Below are 20514 nucleotides of genomic sequence, written 5' to 3' on the forward strand. Positions count from 1 at the left end.
AATCTGGGTTATAAAGGAAAAGCAACACCTGGAATGCCCATTAAAGGAAAAGGCAGAGGAAAGGGGGGGATCCCAATAGGAATTGTTTGGTCAGGGGTCGGCTTCAGAAATATCACAAGGAATGGAAGTCTTCTTCTTGGGGACTGGGGTGGAAATGGTCTCACCCCCCTCCACCTTTGAAAGAGTTCTTTCAAAAACTGGGCCCCTCTGTGAAAGATTATGTACAGAAGGCCCTCTTAAAAGGAGCCATAGAGAAACATTCTTACGTTCGTCACCAAGCATGCCTCTTCATTGTTCTCATAAAGGATTCTTCAGAATGAAGGGTGATCCTTGATCTGTTGACGTCGAACAAACACATTGTTTTCCAGAAGTTTCTAATGACTACCATATCCCAATTACGTTCTGTCATCCCAATAAATGTATTGCAGCTGGCAGACTTATTCCTTTATTTAAGGAATACGAGGAAGCTAACGTCAACCACTATTAAAGGACATAAATCTATGCGAAGTTCAGTCTGTAGACACAGAGGACTAGACCTTTCAAATAACCAAGATTCAAGTGACCTAATTTGTTCCTTTGACATGTCGAAAGTTACATCGAAACTAACACAAAAGACACTTTTCTTAGTAGCATTGGTAACAGCTAAATGTCTCTGCGAGACTCAGCTGATGGATAAGAGAATACGGTTCAATCAAGGAGATGCAGTGTGGTCCCTTTCTCTGCCCTTTCTTGCCAAGAATGAGAATGCACCTGCACCTTGGCCTCTATCATTCATCATAATTTGATGGATATCCTCGGGCCAGAGGAAGAAGAGAGGCCATTTCCCTCTTCTTGAGAAGCCTTATCTGCCAAGCCCATTCGCAGATTCAAGATTACTCTCTCCCTCATTTGAAAGACAAAGCACATGAGATTTGATCAGTAGCCACTTTGTTAACCTTCTGCCACAGCATATCTTTGGCTTCAATTCTGCAGATGACCTTTTGGAGGTCAAAGTCAGTCTTCGCCTCACATTATCTAAAGGACATCGAAACAATGTTTGAAAATTGTTATACTTTAGGACCTATCTCCGTGGCTGACATGATATTAGGAGAAAAGGCGTAGGGGACTATCTGTCCCTTATACTAATATCTTCTCGCTTTGGGTTAAGATGTTGAGGTTTTTGGTAAGCCTGGGGTTACAATGTACCCGGAGTACCCTTCAGTTCTTATTTTGGTGGATGAGATTGTGGTTTTTTAATCTGGTGCTGGTGTCAGTGTTGTTTTTTTCTGGTTTTTGCACCTAGGGCAAGGTCAATGTTGTCTTCTTTGTCGTCTCATCAGTATACTACCATGAAACCAAAGTCCTCACTAAGTAGAAGTTACTCATGGCCAATATTGCCAAGTCTTCTACAACTTGAAGAGAGAGTAATAACCTGCAGCTACTCTTCTCAAAGTAAGGTACAATAAGCATTCGTGCAATAGTAGCAATTATCTATTTCAAGCCATTATCATTTCTATAATGTTTTGGAGTAGTTAATCCATGATTCCCACCTCCTTTTAACGTGGAATAAACTATGTAAAGGCTTGGTAAGTTACTTGTGTAAAAATGACACTTTTATGATGAAACTAAGTTTTACACAATATAAACTTACCAAGCAGTTATATAAACAAAGCACTCCCTCCTCCCCCCAGATGGATGTGTTTTTGGACAAAAACGAATTGGGAGGTTCTGCTAAATTGTACCTGGCTATCCCGAAAGTGGGGGGCTCCCATTTACCTACACCAGAGATGGTTGCGCCACCACAAAATTTGAATTTTGAACTGCCGAGGTAGGAAGCTTTCAGCTATATAACTTCTTGGTAAGTGTTATGTAAAACTTAGTTTTATCATAACAATGTCATAACATGGTAAAATTAGCATAGTTTTAAGAATGTCTTGGGAAAGAAACCCTTCACATTATTGGAAATATTCACTTTCAACTTCCCATGGAAGGTACAGAAAATTTGTCAGAATTTTTTTTATACCAGTACATTTACCCTTTCCATTGATGTGTGTTTTTTAAATTGGCCAAGTTTAAAGTTTGCCCAGTTTTGGGTTGTTCTTAATATAGATTTTAGCTTAGCCTGTTACGGTTAAAACGTAGCGTTAGAGGTGTAAATTAATCATGTATATTTATCATATCAATGTAAATTAACCTCCCTTTTTTTTACTTTTTTCTTCAGAGTTGAATCATCAAGTGACAGTGAAGGCGAAGAAGGTTTAGAAGCTGGAAAACATGATATTATTGTTTTGTATGAAAAAGCAGGGACACACAGTATGTTTAGAAGTCGAAAACACCATCCTATGTTTCCTTTCCATGAAGAGAAGGTGAAGTTAACAAATAACTTAATTGCCGTAGTATATACTTTATATTTTACTGATGATATTAAATAGTGAAAGCCCTTCTCACTATTAGTTAAATAGCTGAGGTTAAATATGTTATAAAAACTTTTCACACAACAAGTCATCACTTACAAGGGAAAATTTAAAACTTACATACATCAGAAACCCATTACTTATGGACAGCCTTTTGTCATGCAAAATTCTCAGACTCTTACAGAAAAAAATACTGCTTATCTTGATAAGTTATAATGATGCATTTTGTTTCCTTTGATTCCCAGTTGCTATCTTGTAGAAGATATACGTAATTCAAGATATTACTAGCATTTATAGAATTATTTCAGATGGTCTTCAGATATTTATTTCTCCATTTTTTACTAATCTTTTTGGTGTCATTGATTTAGTTTTGTTTATTTTTGGTAAATGATTTTTATCTCAATGACCTTTGATAACACAACACCAAGGAACTTCTTAAATCAGTCAGCTGGGTTTAGACTTTATTGGATAATTAAGGATTGCAATTTCATTTCATCTCTTCTGCATTTTCATCCACGTAACATTTTATTCATTATCTCTTGCATATTGTGTATTGTTGGAAATTTTTTCTATTTTCCCTCATCTTATATTTTATCTTCCTTTTCTCTTCCCCACATTTGTTCAGTAGCTGGCGATCCAAGCCTCAATGTGCATGTTGTCCTCCTCATACCCATGTAGGTTAGTTATCCCTTGTTTAGTTGCAGCGCTTTTAATTGAATCCTTTTGTGGTGCAATGCTTAGGCTTGTTTATTGTCAGGATTGTAGCTGTCTTAATTGAAATTTGTTGACTTTCCTTAAAAATAACCCAGGAGATTAAGAATTGTATTCAAACAGCTGGGACAGTCCTTGAATGTCAGTATAGATTTAAATATTTTTTCTGATCACTCATGTAGGAAGGGGTGACCTCTCTTCCCCGTCCTCTACTTATGTCATTAAGAACTAGTTAGTCTTTGAGGAACTTTTAACCCTCTTACGCCGATTGGACGTATTAAACATCGAGATAAATTGTCTCCCGGGTGCCGATTGGACGTATTAAGCGTCGACATAAAAAAGTTTTTTTAAAAAAATTTGCGGAAAAATACTTAGGCCTCTACCAGCCGAAAACTTTTGAATCACGCGCCATGGGGGATGCTGGGAGCTCAAGGATCAAGGTGTTGTTTTGTTTACAATCGTTACGCAGGCGCGCAAGCGCGAATTTCTTTCTTATCGCACTAAAAAGTATCAGTGACACATCTCAGAAATTATTTCGTCACTTTGACATAATTTTTGCACCATTTTAAATTAGCCGTTACATGGAGTATTATATATGAAAATGTGCGCAATTTCATGTAGAATACAATACTCATGATTGTAGCTTTTATCAGTTTTGAAATATTTTCATATAAATAACGATAAGTGCCAAAATTTCAACCTTCGGCCAACTTTGACTCTACCGAAATGGTAGAAAAACGCAATTGTAAGCTAAAACTCATATATTCTAGTAATATTCAATCATTTACCTTCATTTTGCAACAAATTGGACGTCTCTAGCACAATATTTCGATTTATGGTGAACTTATGAAAAAAGGGATTTTGACGTAGGAAAAATCTATTTCTGGGCGAGGAAAGCCGTGTTTTTCCTTACGTCCGCGTGGTAACTCTTCCGATAAATTTTTTTGTGCGATTGTCGTAATGCTTGCACCATTTTAAATTTGCCATTACATAAAGTTTTATGTATGGAAATGTGCGCAATTTCATGCACAATACAACTAAAAAACAACCCATGGTTGTAGCTTTTATCAGTGTTGAAATATTTTCATAAATAACGATAAGTGCCAAAATATCAACCTTCGGTCAACTTTGACTCTACCGAAATGGTCAAAAAACGCAATTGTAAGCTAAAACTCTTATATTCTAGTAATATTCGATCATTTACCTTCATTTTGCAACAAATTGGAAGTCTCTAGCACAATATTTCGATTTATGGTGAATTTATGAAAAAAAAAATTCCTTACATCCACGCGGTAACTCTTCCGAAAAAAAATCAAATTTTTTCGTGCAATTGTCGTAATGTTTACTCCATTTTGAATTAGCCGTTACATAAAGTTTTATATATGAAAATGTGTGCAATTTCATGTAGAATACAACCAAAAATAATTGAAGGTTGTAGCTTTTCTCAATTTTGAAATATTTGCATATAAGTCACGATAAATAGAAAAAAAAACCACGTTCGGTCAACTTGACTCTACCGAAACTGTCAAAAAACGCAATTGTAAGCTAAAACTTACAGTCTAGTAATATTCAGTCATTTATCTTCATTTTGAAACAAATTCGAAGTCTCTAGCACAATATTTAGATTTATGGTGAATTTTTAGATAAAACTCCTTCCCTCCGCTCGCAGATTCTCCGCCGCAAATCTCCGAAATGCGTACATCGCATTATCGTTTATATGTATGCTCGTTTCTTATTAGGCGTTTCATAGAGTTTTATATATGAAAATTTTGCGCAATTTTGATGTAAAATACAACTAAAAAATAATTCGAAGGTTGTAGCTTTTCTCATTTTTAAAATATTTGCATATAAAAAAAATATATAAAAAAAATTCTACATTCGGTCAAATTTAACTCGTCAGAAATGGTAAAAAACTGCAATTGTAAGCTAAAACTCTTACAGTATAGTAATATTCAATCATTTATCTTCATTTTGAAACAAATTGGAAGTCTCTAGAACAATATTTAGATTTATGGTGAATTTTTGAAAAAAAAAAAAAAAGTTTACGTTTTTCACGCGTTACAAATTCATGCATCATTTTGTGATAATATTTTCTCTGTGTTGCTTTGATCGTTTTACAATGTGTTATATACCAAAATGATTGCAATTTAGTGTACAATACAACGAAAAAAATTAACTCGTTAGCTTTAACCGTTTTGCTCACAGCGCAATTTGAATACAATTATATATGAAATTTTGTTTTCGCGCTATCATATATCGCATTATTTATATATGATAATGATATTTTTTTCATTTCTGATGGTTGCATACTAAACTTCAGGCAATGACAAAAAAAAGGAGCCAAAAATGAACTCTTAATCTTGAAAACTAAGCGCGCTGTGATTTTTTGAAAAAAATATTTTTTCCGCTTCGCCGCTCATTCCGTGAACGCCTTGACATACGGGAGACGATTTTCATATGCCCCTTCGGCGTAAGAGGGTTAATTGTGTAATTTCATGTATGACTTAGAACATGAGTATTAAAGATTGTTCTGTGGTCCTGTATATCATCCCTTCTCTCCACAGACCATTGATAATGAGTTTTTTCAAGGTACTCATCAAGACTGTTTTTGTCAACAGGTTGGGTAAAATGACTCTTCTAAGAACACAGTCCCATTCTAGTGGAGGCCTATCTTTTCAAGAATTAATGAGACTATTTCAGATGAGGAAGCTTGGGTAAAAATCATTAATTTAGGTCAGAGTGATCTTTACTTCCCATCTTTTCAAGAAAAATCTTGATACTTCCCATCTTTTCAAGAGAAATCTTTATAATGATTGTCTTAATGGCAAGCCACTTAGTTTTCATCTTAGAGACAGTCCTTGCTAGGCACCTGGTTTAGAGGCGCCAGACCATTTTACTACTATTTATCTAAGAGCTGTTCCTTTCAAGTTCATAGGTTCTTATTGTTTAGGTCCAGTGGTGGCATCAAGTCAAGAGATACCTATTTTGGTTGGTGATGTGAGATCACTGTCGTCATCTTCAAGATATTAACCTTTATACTTCAATACTGTATACAGTTGACCCCTGCTGTTCGCGGACTCGCCTATTCGCAGATTTTTCCATGGACTATTTATACCCATTATTGTGGAAAATTCATTTTTTGACTGACAAATATTCACAAATTTCTGGATTTTCATATAATTTTGGTGTTGAAATGCACTTTTTGGGATAAAACTATTAAAATACTTAGGTATAAGCATTTTTAGAGGGTTTTTGTGTTTTAACCATCAAAATACGTACTGTTCCACTATCATGGTCTTGTTCAAAATTGGTATCCTGTTTTGTATTTGAAATTCTTTGGTGGATTGCTACATCATTACAGTAGTACCTCATACTTCGAACTTAATCTGTTCCAGTAGGCTGTTCGAAGTACGATTTGTTCAAAAAATTAAACAAATATCCCCATAAGAAATAAAGGTAATCAGGATAATTCGTTCCAGCCAACCCAAAAAGTCCCCCTTTTCACATTTTTTCTATTAATGTGTTTGGAAGTTGAATTAAGAGTGTAAAGTAATGAACCAGTACGTTATATGAAGTAAAATTTTCTCAATTTTATTTTTCTATGTCCTATTTACAAAGTGTTTGGTAAAATCAGTTTTATTCACATATTAGGTACTAAGACAGTCAAAGGAATCGATAGTGTGTGTGTCTGAGAGAGAGAGAGAGAGAGAGAGAGTAATTGGTGTGTTTACACTTGGATCTTTAGTGTACAAGAAGGATTAATTATGCCACAGCACATCAACTTACTGTTGGCAAATGGCAGACTGTTAAAACAAACATGAGGATTTTGCAAACAAATAAGTAATAAGTCTAGAATGCAAGAAAAGGAAAGAGAGATAAAATAACTTTTCACAAGAAAGCCGTTTCAACAAACAATCAAAGGCATGCAGAAGCTGAAAGCGACGCCAGTTTGTTTATCACAGAGCAGAGTTACTTGTACAGTAGTAATGTATCATTACAAGCATTTATCACCAGATTGGTATTTTACCATAAAAAAAAATAAAAGTGATTTGGGAAAGTCGAGTGTAAGTGAAAGAAATGGGTGAATAATCATCCCAGATCAGCTAAATCAGTGGGAAGCAGAGCCATTCCTCTCTCTCTCTCTCTCTCTCTCTCTCTCTCTCTCTCTCTCTCTCTCTCTCTCTCTCTCTCTCTCTCTCTCTCTCTCTCTCAGTGCACAGAACACTGACTCGAGCAAGCTTTTTTTTTCTATTTACTGTATGCATTTGTTTTCATACTTTATCATTATGTTAAATTTATTGTGAAATAATTTTATTTTTTATGTGTATTGGTATTGCTTTTACATACATATTATAGTAAAGATTTTACTGTCCCTCTACCTCAAGTTAGCTGTGTATCACTGCAATGACAAATAATTTTCACCCGATATATGCACGCATTGCCAGATCTCACAAGCTTCCTTGCTTTTCATCTGCAATTTAACTGGATCCAGCTAGGCGCTAGAAAATTATCCTATTGTTAAGACCTCAGGTTTGTAGCTATGAAAAATTTGTCATTTTACTTTAGGGTCTATTGCTATCTCTACTGTTCATTCACCTCTGTTTTATGCAAGAACAAAGTTAATATCGTAAATTATGGAGGAGCTTTGATAACTAGTTGTAAATGCATTAACCAACCAAGAGGAAGAATTCTGTTTTTCTCTGGAAGTGTCTTGGATTTTTGCACATGGCATAGAAGGCTATGTATACTTATGGGTTCGTCTTGATAACATTGATATTAATGAATTAAATATTTCTAAACTTTTACAGGTTCGAAGTGATGATTATGGAGAATTTATTAATTTGGATGACTATGATATTGCAGCAATGAGAGAAGAAAATAAAGAAAATTTAGAATTACAGATGCCCTATGAAGAGGAAGAGATCATGGGTATGTGTGACTTTTAGCTGAAACAGACATAATAGAGTTATGGTTTTTTGACTAAAGGTCCTGTAAATGTACAGACTAAATATAGATGAAAAAATGTATCTCTTCTTCGTTTATACAGATCTTTCTAAATTATATTTTCTTCTCTCCCCACACTTTCAAATTAATTATAATAATAATAATACTTCATTGACAAAAATGACAGTTCCTATGCTTTTGAGCTTATACTGTGACTTCTCAACTTGGTGTATAAGTTTCTACATTTCAGAATGTAAACCATAAAGCAGCAGACTAAATTTCATTTACTATTATCCTGACAATCTGGTAGTCAATTATACCATTAACAAAGTTTAAATGACACCAAGAGTACATACATGATAGTATTTTTATACCAGAAAAGTGGTTTACAAAGAAGAAAGAGAATTTTTTATTCAATGACCACAACTGGGGAGCTCTTCTGTTGGATGTGAGTCTTCCTTAGTGATAGAAGAGCTGATTGGCTAGCACCAAGGAGTCGTGCTCACAGGGCTCGCAACTCTAGTAGGAGTGTGGCTGTTACATTATCTCAGGCAACCCATCTTATTCTCTTTATAAAGTTCAAAAGGAGGAGCATACTTGGTTAATATTAAATGTGGGTTTCCACCAAATAACAAGGGCCTCCTTGCAGCAAATGGTGGCTATAGTCCATGTTGTCATTGAATTTTGTGGTGTTTCTCATGACCTGTTGACTTTTGATGTTGTGTATAGTTCCCATGTGCATTGTTGGAATTACCATACTTTCTTGCAGGCAGATGTAAATTTTCTTGTAGGGTCCACTATAGCATCTACTTCAATAGGGGTTACATGAGCCTGAATGATGCTTTTCAGGGCAATCTTATCCTTCTTGTAGTTTGTAAAAAAAATTTTATGGTCCTCATACCTTCAAGGGGTACACAGCTCTCCTTTTGGCACCCTTTGTTGATGGCACTCCCTGACACCCTTGTGAGAATACCACTATCAACCTCTGTCGGGCACTGTACTGAAGTTCTTCAGAGGTGGCAATCCCGTATAAGCAGAGGGAGTGTTTTTAACCAATGTTTCAAATTTTTCAGGGCATTCTCTATCACTGGTGAGACAGAACCAATGTCGTTCGGTTTTATATGGACTTGTGTCTGGTCTGGAAGCCCTGGGAAGTGATGGTAATACAGATGTCTCAAAGGGGTGGTATTGTCAATAACTCTCTGGCATGTGAAGTGAAAACCTCTGGCATGTGAAGTGAAAAACTGATTCTCTGAATGTCCAAGGAGTCTTCAGCTCTTCCTCATTAGCAATATAGACAAATGGGATCTTGCTGAAGACATGCTGCTTGATAATTCTCATATAGAAGTTGATGCACTGCACATCAAAGGGGGTCCAACTCTGCCTCTACTACAAGGAGGCCCTTTCTATTCTTCCTCCTAACCAGTATCATGAGAACAATGAGGTACACCCCCTAGATAATGCAACAGCTGCCCTCCTTTTCCAGCAGTGAGCCTAGCAAGCAAAACCCTTGGCACTAGCCAGACTCACAGCCAATGGGAGAGCTCTCTGGCTGTGATCATCAAATAAAAAATTACCCCTCTTCTTTGTAAACCCATTTTCAGGTATAAATACCATATATGTACTCCTGGTGCCCTTCACTTTGAAAATAGAAGCGTGGACTACCGAAATATCAAAATAATAAATGAACTTCGGTCAGCTGCTTTATGATGAACCTGCTGAAATAAAGCAACATATACAGTTACCTCTCAATTAATGTGAGGGTTATGTTCCTGGAGAGCTCGTGTTAATTAAAAATGCGTTGTTTAATCATTTTTCCCATAAGAAATAACAGTGATAAGGGCGGTTATGTTCTTGGACTTATGGAATTCTGTACTTTTTTGCTAAGTACAACCGAATTGGATAACAGCAACATCCGTTTGGCTTGGATTTCAACCATCATACGGTAGTAAACAATTGCTGTAGTTATGTTATAAACAACATTATGTAGAATAGGTCTGATATATTTTTATGTAATAACTTTATTTGCTATAGATCAAAGATCAGCAAGGAAATATGCTGTTAAGTTTAAACCAAATTGTAGCAGCAGCTTAGCAGGCTGTTCAAGCTGCTAATGACTGTTATCATGTATCGGCAACAATGATAAAACTCCTGTAAAGTTATGCCATCAAACACAACTGTAGATAAAATCAAGAGGAAATAATTTTAATCAAAACTACTGGGCTTGAAACAATAAATTTTACTGTTATTTTCACACCAATAAAAGATAAATAACGTTGTGGCGGGATCACAAAAAAATAAGTAAACTCCCCACAGTTATGTTAATCTACCTTCCCCTTAATGTTACCTTTAACCTACAGGACAGTTGGTTCAATTAAATACCAAACACACAAAACACAAACAGGTACTCACCTCTGGCTTCTGATACTCAGGGCTAGGCTGTGCTGTCCACTGGATATAGGCTATAGGCTAGCCGACACACAACCACTGCTGACAACCAAACACAAACCAACCACCTGAGACCCACAACCCGACAAATCACTGCAGACAAACACCAACAGCCGGAAAGAACACGACAACCACACGACTTCCCCCAGCACAATAACCCGCCAAAACCAACACTGCCCCAAACACCACTCACAGACACCGAAAATGCACCACAAACCACTTCAACCTCACCACAACCAGACAGACACACGCACAACAACTTCACCACCCAAAAATCTGTCAAATAACACCAAAACAACTAAACACCAAAGGATAACTGCTGCCAAAACCGACACTAACTTCACCAGACGCCTCACTGCTTACGACTCTCGTAACAGACTTCCACTGACTTACTAAAGAGCGCCACAACAGACATGCTTCCGACCGCCATTCATTCTTCCACCAATCTCTCTCTCTCTCTCTCTCACACAACCTTTGGAGATGTTGTCAAATATAAACTATCATTACTCCTCCATAACATAAGGCTTATATTATGATGAAATCAAGTGAAAATAGCAAATGGAATCACATCTCTTTTTTTTCACACAAACATGCTCCTAACACAAAAATAATTTAGTTCACAAGTCATAGTTCGACTTAAAAATTTGTTGTATAACGAAAAATTACCTTGTCTTATTTACGTAAAATGTCTAGATATTTGTTTATGCTGACTAGAAGCAAGAAAGTTCGCACAGAGAGGAGTTAAATATGGCGAAATAAACTCTTATTTGCCATCAGCTGATTTCCAAACCAAAACATTGACTGCAGTTATTATTATATAATAATACAATTATATGAGAAAACATACAATATTGGTGGATACAGTGAAATAATATATAAATTTTGGTAATTATACGTACCCATCAGCAGCCTGACATTGCTCAATTATGCTGATGTCAGAACGAAGCTGTCCAATTTTTATTTATTTAATTTTTTTGTACTGAATTGTCATAAGCCAGTATGATTTGAACCCAGAGAATTAGCTGAAATTAATAATTACTATACCGTATAATTATAAAGTACGTATACTGTGCAGTGTAGGCTAGGCTACCCTATATATAAAGATGGTACTGATTACCCTAGTGTAGGATAGGCTATATTAGAGATAAGATTTTTGTACATGAACTTCCCTGCCAGATATATACTTAGCTATAGTCTCCGACGTTCCCGACAGAATTTCAAATCTCGCGGCACACGCGACAGGTAGGTCAGGTGGTCTACCTTACCCGCCGCTGGGTGGCGGGTGTATGAACCAATCTATCTCTCCAGCCAGATTTTTTTCTGTCGCTGAAGCGATAACAACTGTTGTCGTTTCATTCCGATAGATTCTTCATTTCTCGCTTGCCTGGAGATTGATTTGGACTTTTTGGTGACGTATTCGCTCTATTTTGGCTTGGCATACGCTGATTGTGGACCGTTATTGACTTTGCGCTGGATTTTCCTGTAGAATGTCTGATTTTGATTCTGTTTCCAAAACTCCGGTTTTGTTTAGAGTATGTTTGACTGATGGATGTAAGGTGAGGTTACCGAAAGCTGCGGTTGACCCTCACACTATCTGTGTTAAATGTAGGGGGAATGAATGTTCGTTTAGTAACGCGTGTCAAGAGAGTGAGGTTTTGAACGAAGATGAATATAAGGCTCTTTCTTCTTATATTAGGAAACTTGAAAGGGATAGGGTACGTAAAGCTTCTTCCAGGAGTTCGAGCAGGTCGAGAATGAGTGAGAATGAAACTAACATTAATGTAGTTTTAGAACCTTCCTCCCAGGTCTCAGCTCCTGCTCCCCGCACCGAAGCCGTAGATTCGTCTTCGGAGGCGGCGGCCTCAAAAGCTTCCTTGTGTTCTAAGGAAGACAAGAATCTTCGTACTGATCAAGGTAAGAGTGTCAGTGATGATAAGTGCAGTGTACCCAGTGATGTGGAGGGTGCGTCTGACCGGGTCCTTAGTGCCTCCAGGCCTAGACCTCTTCCAGACTCCCAGTTCCAGTGGAGGAGGAAAGTCGAAAGCCGCAGGAGGGCTAGGGAGAGCCCCCACCGGTCAGGAGGCGTCCCCTCGGCAGATCCTGAAGTTCGCTCCCAGGCTGCCTGGATCGTAAGAAGAAGGATATTCTTCGTCAGTGTTTTTCGTCGTCCTCTTCTCCTTCGCCGAAGCGTGGTTGGAGCTCTAAGGAGGCGTCACGCCCGTTGAAGAGGGCTGCGGAGGCTCGCTCCCTTCAGTACGTTAGCGTCCAGCCCAGAAGACTTTTCTGATGTAGCTTCCTTGCAAGCAAAGAAGCCTAGGAGATCCTGTGATCGCCCTCCTTCTCCCGCTCCTCGCGCTGAGCTTGCTTCGGAAGAAGTTCCTGGGGACTAAACCTTCTCGAGTGCTAGCGGGCCTACAAGCTCAGATCACAGCCTTGGCGGACTCCTTGGCATCGAGATCACGTAGAAGGAAGGATTTGTCTCTCCCTATCAAGAGATCGAGGCGCTTTTCGTCGGAAGAGCGCTCTCCTTGTAATCGGCGATCTCCTTCTTTTGAGGATACTTCTACACATCGTAGGATTTCACGAGAGGAACACCACTCCCGCTCGGAGGTGTCGAGGCGCCATTCGTCGGATAGGCGCTCATTGGACTATGAAGATATTTCCCCAGATCGGATTCCTGCCTCAGGTAGACGCTCCGCCCCTTCTGTTTCTCCTTCTTCTAGAGTTCGTGCAAGAAGAGAGAGTCGCTCAAGCCATAGAAGACTTATTTCGTCGTCTCCGTCTCGTCTTTCTTCTCCTCGCCTTCTCAGAGACCCTAGGGAATGCCCTTCTGAAAGTAGGCGACTTCTCCTTCCGACTACTGTCGTCGGACGTCGGATACCGTGACTTGTAGGCGCTCATCGCATGGAGTTCGCTCCTCCCCTGTAAGACATCAAGAGTCTAGTAGGAGCCCTGCGCCTGGTAGGCGTCCTTCTTTTAGTAGCTGTTTTCCTGGAGAAAGGCGCCTTGATCCTCGTTTGCTTCGTTCTCCTAGTAGGCACTCTTTGTTCTCGAGGCTCCCTACTCCTGATCGGTCCCCTCTTGCTAAGAAGTCAAGAACGCCTCAAGCGCCCTGCTTCTGTTAGGCGCTCGGAGCCTTACAGACGTTCTCGCCCTTGGTAAGGACCAAGATCTCGTCGACCCCCTGTTCCGTTTAAGCGCTCGGAGCATAGCAGCCGCTCTCCGCTTCGTAGGCATCAAGAGCCTCTCAAGCGCCCTGCTCCTGATAGGCGCCCTATTTTTAGCAACGTTTCGCCGCTTGGTAGGCGCCATGATTCCCCTAAAGCTCCCCTGTGACAGTTAGGCGCTCGGCGCCTAGTAGCCGCTCTCCTCACGATCGGCGCCAGGATTTTAGTAGGCGCTCTCCCTCTCGTAATCTCCCTAGGGATAGACGTGGTCTTTCTAGGGAAGGGAGTCCTTCCTCTTTTGCTGTTAAGAGTTTGTCTTCGTTTAGGAAGGAATGCGAGATGAGACAAGAATTTTCGGATAAGCGTCCTTCTATTACGACTCGTCGTTCTCCTGTACGGCGCTCTACTTTGGAATCTTCTCCTCATTCAAGACGTTTGTCTCCTTCATCGCACTGTACCCCAGCTAGGAAATCATCTAAGGATTCTCATAAGGATCCTCATCCTCGTTCTCCTCATCCTCGTTCTCTTCTTCAAGAAGACCAGGAAGCCTCTGAGGAAGAAGCTAATACATCGGCAGCAGTTTCTTCGTACAAGAAGCTCACAGAGCTTCTCCTTCAGGAGTTCGGAGAGTCTTTGAGCCCTACTGCTCCTCCTTCTCCACACTCGTTGTTCTCCACAGCGAAAGCAACGAAAGGATCTTCGTGTGTGAGAATGAAACCGACTCTTTCTATGAAGAAAGAGCTCGAGTTTCGGTTCATGGATGCGTACTAAAGAAGAAGCGGGGAAAACTATGTTTGCCTTCCCTCCGTCGAAGATTTCAGGACGGACAGGATTTTGGTATGAGACAGGAGAACCCTTGGGACTGGGCCTTCCGTCTTCAGCTGACGCAGATTTTTCGGCACTAGTAGACGCCACTAGAAGATCAGCTTTGAATTCGGCCAAAACTACGTGGGCAGTGAATGAAATAGATCACATTCTAAAAGGCATTTTTAGAGTCTTGGAAGTTTTCAACTTTCTCGATTGGTCCCTCGGAGTCCTAGCCAAGAAAACTCAAGGACCGGACACGTTTTCTCCGGAGGATTTGAATTGTGTCTTATCCTGTATGGATAAATCGGTGAGGGATGGGGCCAGCGAAATAGCTTCACTGTTTGGGGCAGGGGTCTTGAAGAAAAGATCAGTATTTTGCTCATTTTTAACAAAGTCTGTCTCACATGCTCAGAGATCGTCTTTGCTTTTTGCCCCTCTCTCTACGCAGCTGTTTCCTAAACACCTGGTTCAAGACATTTCGAAGGCTCTCTCTGCCAAAGCTACGCAGGACCTTCTAGCACAGTCTGCAAGGAAGCCGCGCCCTACCTTCCAGACTAAGACGAAGAAAGCGAAGCCGACCTCTCAGGAACCCTTTCGAGGGGCTTCTACCTCTAGATCCTCTTCGTTCAGAGGTCGGAAACCAAATAGAAGAGGGAGGACTTTTACGAAGTCAATCAAACCTCCCAAGTAAGACTCAAGTCCTTCAGACAACTGTAGGCGCCAGGCTTTTACAGTTTGCAGAAGTCTGGGCCCAGAAAGACGCAGATGCCTGGACCCTGTCAATTTTGAGGAAGGGCTACCTCATCCCGTTCTCTTCGAGGCCTCCCTTGACGAATACCCCAAGGGAGTTGACAGCCAGATACAGGGACCCCATCATGAATCAAGCCCTCCGACTAGCGGTAGAATCAGATGCTGGAAAGGAGGCGATCGAACTAGTGGCAGATCATCTTTCGGCAGGCTTTTACAACCGCTTGTTCCTAGTTCCGAAACCCTCAGGGGATGGAGACCGGTGTTGGACGTAAGCGCCCTGAACTTCTTCGTCGAAAAGAAGTTCTCACGATGGAGACCACTGCCTCGGTGTTAGCAGCACTCCGTCCAGGGACTGATGGTGTCCTTGGACTTACAGGACGCTTACTTCCACGTACCAATCCATCCTTCCTCGAGGAAGTTTCTAAGATTCATGATGGGGGAAGAATCTTCCAATTCAGGCCCTGTGTTTGGCCTCTCCACGGCCCCCCAAGTCTTTACGGCCATCATGAGGAATGTAGCACAATGGCTTCACCTGAAGAGGGTGAGGATTTCGCTCTACCTCGACGATTGGCTTATAAGGGCCAATTCCAGAGATCGTTGTCTGAAGGACTTGAAGAAAACCCTGGATTTGACTTATTCCTTAGGACTTCTGGTCAATCTGCAGAAGTCAAGTCTGATTCCCGCTCAAGAGTGCGTTTATCTGGGGATCCAGATGAACTCTCTGAGTTTTCGGGCTTTTCCGTCACAGGAGAGGATAGCCCGGGGACTCGAAAAAGTAACAACCTTTCTTAGGGAAAGAAGTATGCACAGTGAGGGATTGGATGAGTCTGCTGGGGACGCTCTCCTCACTGGAGCAATTTGTTTCCCTAGGAAGGTTGCACCTGAGACCGCTCCAATTCTTTCTTCATCGGAATTGGAGTCGTCCTTTCTCAGGATTTGAAGTTCTCCCTGTCAATTTCTCATCAAATCAAGAAGGGAGTTAGCATGGTGGGCGGATCCCAACAAGTTCTCGCAGGGACTGTCTCTTCAATCCCAGAACCCCAGCCTGGTGTTGTTCTCCGATGCTCGGAAACAGGTTGGGGGGCGACTCTGGGAACCAAGGAGGGGTTGTCAGGAACTGGTGGGGGACCAGTCTTCCTGGCACATCAACAGGAAAGAACTAATAGCCGTGTGGCTTGCTCTGAAGGAGTTCGAGTCAGATGTGACAGGAGCAGTTGTGCAAATAAACTCGGACAACACCACAGCTCTGGCATACATCAGGAAGCAGGGGGGGACGCATTCCTTCTCTCTGTACGAAACAGCAAGAGATCTTCTTCTGTGGACAGAAGAAAGGGGGGATAAAACTTCTCACCCCAGGATTCGTACAGGGAGAAAAGGAATGTAAGGGCAGATCTCCTCAGCAGGAAAGATCAGGTCCTTCCCACAGAGTGGACTCTGCACCAAGATGTTTGCCAGAGCCTTTGGAAGTTGTGGGGCAGGCCTCTCTTAGACCTCGTTTGCAACTTCAAAGAACAAAAGACTGGATCTTTATTGCTCGCCCATCTCGGATCCAGGAGCAATAGGGATAGACGCTCTCCTACTCGATTGGAAAGGACTCGACGTATACGCGTTTCCCCCCTTCAAGATTCTGGGGTGGACTTTAAAAAAGTTCGCAGAGTCAGATTCCGCGAGGATGACTTTGATAGCTCCCTTTTGGCCAGCACAAGATTGGTTCACAGAGGTGCTGGAATGGCTGGTGGATTTTCCAAGATCGCTTCCTCTAAGGAGCGATCTACTCAGACAGCCCCACTTCGACAGGTACCACAAAAACCTCCCCGCTCTCAGTCTGACTGGCTTCAGACTGTCCAGAAACTGGTCAGAGCGAAAGGCTTTTCGTCAGCAGCTGCTAAGGCAATCGCTAGAGCGAGGAGGTCTTCCACCTTACGAGTGTACCAGTCGAAGTGGGATGTCTTCAGAAGATGGTGCAAGAGGAATAACGTTTCCTCTTCCAGTACCTCTGTGAATCAAATTGCAGACTTCTTTTTATTCTTAAGACAAGAATGTGGCTTAGTCGTTTCGACGATTAAAGGCTATCGTAGTATGTTGGCGAATGTCTTGGCAGGCAGGGGCCTCAACTTATCGGAAGATAAGGACCTACAGGACCTTATTAGGTCTTTTTGATACAACGAAAATGCAGTCTCCTAAGACACCTAGCTGGAATTTGGATGTAGTTCCTTCAATTCCTTGGGTCCTCTAGGTTTGAACCCCCTAATTCAGCCTCATTCAGAGACCTTACCAGGAAGACTCTGTTTTTTTGATGGCTCTAGCTTCCACCAGAAGAGTGAATGAGCTTCAGGCGATTGATGGTAATGTGGGTTTTTTAAGGAGGACTCTCTCATTTGCTCTTTCCTTCCTGGTTTTCTTGCGAAGAATGAAAACCCATCAAGTCCATGGCCCCAAGAACTTCGAGATTCGTGTGGGATCTTCTTTGGTAGGAGAAGAACCTGAGAGAACTCTTTGCCCAGTGAGAATGGTAAAAAAAAATACTACCTTAGAAGAAAAGAGCAACTGAAAGCCAACCGAGAGGTCCTGTGGTGTTCAGTAAAAGACCCTACTCGTCCATTGTCGAAGAACGCATTGTCCTTCTTGAGAAGCCTCATCAAAGAAGCACACGGATCCTGCAGAGAAGAACATCTTAGGCTTCTTAAAGTGAAAGCCACACGAAGTAAGAGCCATCGCAACTTCTCTTGCTTTCAACAAGAAATATGTACCGTGCGAAATCTGATGGAGACAACATTCTGGAAAATGTCAGTCAGTGTTCGCAAACCACTCTTAACTTGACGTGATGAGAATCACTTACGAAAAATGCTTCGCCTTGGGCCCGTACGTATCTGCGGATTCAGTGCTGGGGCAGGGGAGCTGGAACTCATCCTGTTTAGTAGTATAAATTTTCCCCTGTATTTGTTGTTGTTGGTTGCCTTAAAGAGGATGCATGAAGGCATCTCTTTAGGTCGTAATACTAATCTTTAGTAGTTTGGTTAGGTGGTCTGATGAGTGTGGCTCCTTGCAGTAGTAGTGGTTAGGACCTGTTAAGATAGGGACGAACTCCCTTTAACAGGATCCGACTTGGATTCTACCACACAAAGGGATCATATATCCCAGTGGTAGATCCGAGAGTCTTTCAGCATCAGGTCACGTCCTAGCTGTAGCTCTCCAGGCAACGCAGACTCAGAGACAGTATCAATGAAGTCTTCTGCCTGAACAGGTAAGAACCAAGGTTATTTATATCCTACAACATCAGTTGTTTCTTATCTCTCTTTATTACTTTAGCTGTCTCTTACCCTCCACCAAGGGTGCCAATCAGCTAAGTATATATCTGGCAGGGAAGTTCATGTACAAAAATGATATTGTTAAACTACAATAAAGTTTTGTACATACTTACCTGGCAGATATATACGTCTAATGGCCCACCCAGCCTCCCCTCAGGAGACAGGTGAAAGAAAAAAATCTGGCTGGAGAGATAGATTGGTTCATACACCCGCCACCCAGCGGCGGGTAAGGTAGACCACCTGACCTACCTGTCGCGTGTGCCGCGAGATTTGAAATTCTGTCGGGAACGTCGGAGACTATAGCTAAGTATATATCTGCCAGGTAAGTATGTACAAAACTTTATTGTAGTTTAACAATATCATTTTTCCAACAAATGAAGGCTTTTTGGAACCTAACCCCATCGTAAGTAAGAGAATACCTGTACTATGTAGGTCAGACAAAAAAGAAAAACAGAACACAATCTTTTGCTTTATTAACAAATAAACAGTCTTTTGCTTTACGTATTAATAAATACAGTATAGTACAAAGTCTTTGGCTTAATAATTAATACACTCAGTGGATTTTGCTCTATCTTTGTTTATGTCGACAGCCGTCGTCTGCAGTATTGATGCAAGGGTGATTTGGAAGTGAAGAGGAGTGTCTGAAAATCAATACAGGAGTGTATGAGGGGATTGTTGTGCCAGCTTCCCTTTGAGGAAGCAGTGTGTATGTTGAATACTTCATTGAAAAGAATGGCAGTTTGTATGGCAGTTTGTATTTACAGTCACCTCTCAATTAACACGTTCAATTAATGCGTTTCAATTTAACGCAAGCTAGAAAATATTTTAAAACGTTTAAAAAAAGCAAAGATTTCTAATTAATGCTCGGGCACCAATTTGCATTAAATAGAATTTTTTTTTTTTAACGTTTTGACATATTTTTTAGCTCACGTTAAATAGAAAACACATTAATTAAGCACTCGTTAATTGAGAGGTGACTGTATACAGGCGGCCCGCGGTTAACGGCGCAATCGCTCAACGGCGAATCGGTTTTACGGCTGGCGTGAAAAATATTCATTAAAAAAATAAGGCATTTTAAGGTATTTTTATGGCACAATTTTCGGTCAACAGCGCCGCTAGCGCTGTTATGTATAACAAGTACATACTTTTCTAGAAATACCGTTCAACCCATAAAGGTTATGCAAATGATATTAAAAAATTGTATTGAGAGTTATTACATAGGTAATAGGGTAAAATATATACCTCTGACGCTGTTCTATGCTGAAAATATAGAGTTAAATGAGTGCAAATTTAGCTATGGATGTGTCGATTTATAAATGTTCCCTGCTTTTATGTTTAAAATGTGTATGAAAATGTATTACGTATGGGTATTTTTATTTCTGCACATAAATATGAAGATGTTATCAAATATGTTTTTTCATGTTCATTCTTGTAAGCCGATGGCTGCCGCTCTTCCGAAAATATCGAGTTAAAATAAGTGCAAATTTAGCAATCGATGTGTCGATTTTATTAATGTTCATGCTTTGTTTAAAATGCGTATGCAAATGTATTATGTATAGGGTATTTTTAATTCTGCGCAGAAATATAATACTAAGGCAGCTTTTGAAACTGCCCTTCACATTATCAGATACGATGTTTTTTCATGTTCATTCTTGTAAGCAGCTGCCTGCCGCTCTTCCGAAAATATTGAGTTGAAAAGAGTGCAAATTTAGCGATGGATGTGTCGATTTTATAAATGTTCATGCTCTTATGTTTAAAATGTGTATGAAAATATATTATATATAGGGTATTTTTTTTTTACATAAATATGATACAAATTAAGGCAGCTTTTGTAACTACCCTCCACATTGTCAGAGGATGTTTTTTCATGTTCGTTCTTGTCTGCCACTGTTCCGAAAAATGCATGGTGTTATTTTATTATTTATGCGTCTTTTCCATAAATCCTTTAAAAAGTTATACATTACTTCACTGTATCCAATAATATTG

At 40.3% G+C, this 20514-nt stretch overlaps 1 protein-coding gene across 1 annotated transcript in view; it reads left to right on the top strand.

The window, feature by feature from the left end:
- The window catches only part of LOC135216419 (probable cleavage and polyadenylation specificity factor subunit 2), a 217622-nt gene that overhangs the window by 148410 nt on the left and 48698 nt on the right, over window positions 1–20514 (top strand). Inside the window, exons 10-11 of the mRNA XM_064251764.1 lie at window positions 2201–2345; window positions 7913–8033. Coding sequence (XP_064107834.1) covers window positions 2201–2345; window positions 7913–8033 — 266 coding nt within the window. The remainder of the gene's footprint in view (window positions 1–2200; window positions 2346–7912; window positions 8034–20514) is intronic.

This window comes from Macrobrachium nipponense, chromosome 6 (assembly GCF_015104395.2).
Source record: "Macrobrachium nipponense isolate FS-2020 chromosome 6, ASM1510439v2, whole genome shotgun sequence".
Classification (NCBI taxonomy): Eukaryota; Metazoa; Arthropoda; class Malacostraca; order Decapoda; family Palaemonidae; genus Macrobrachium; species Macrobrachium nipponense.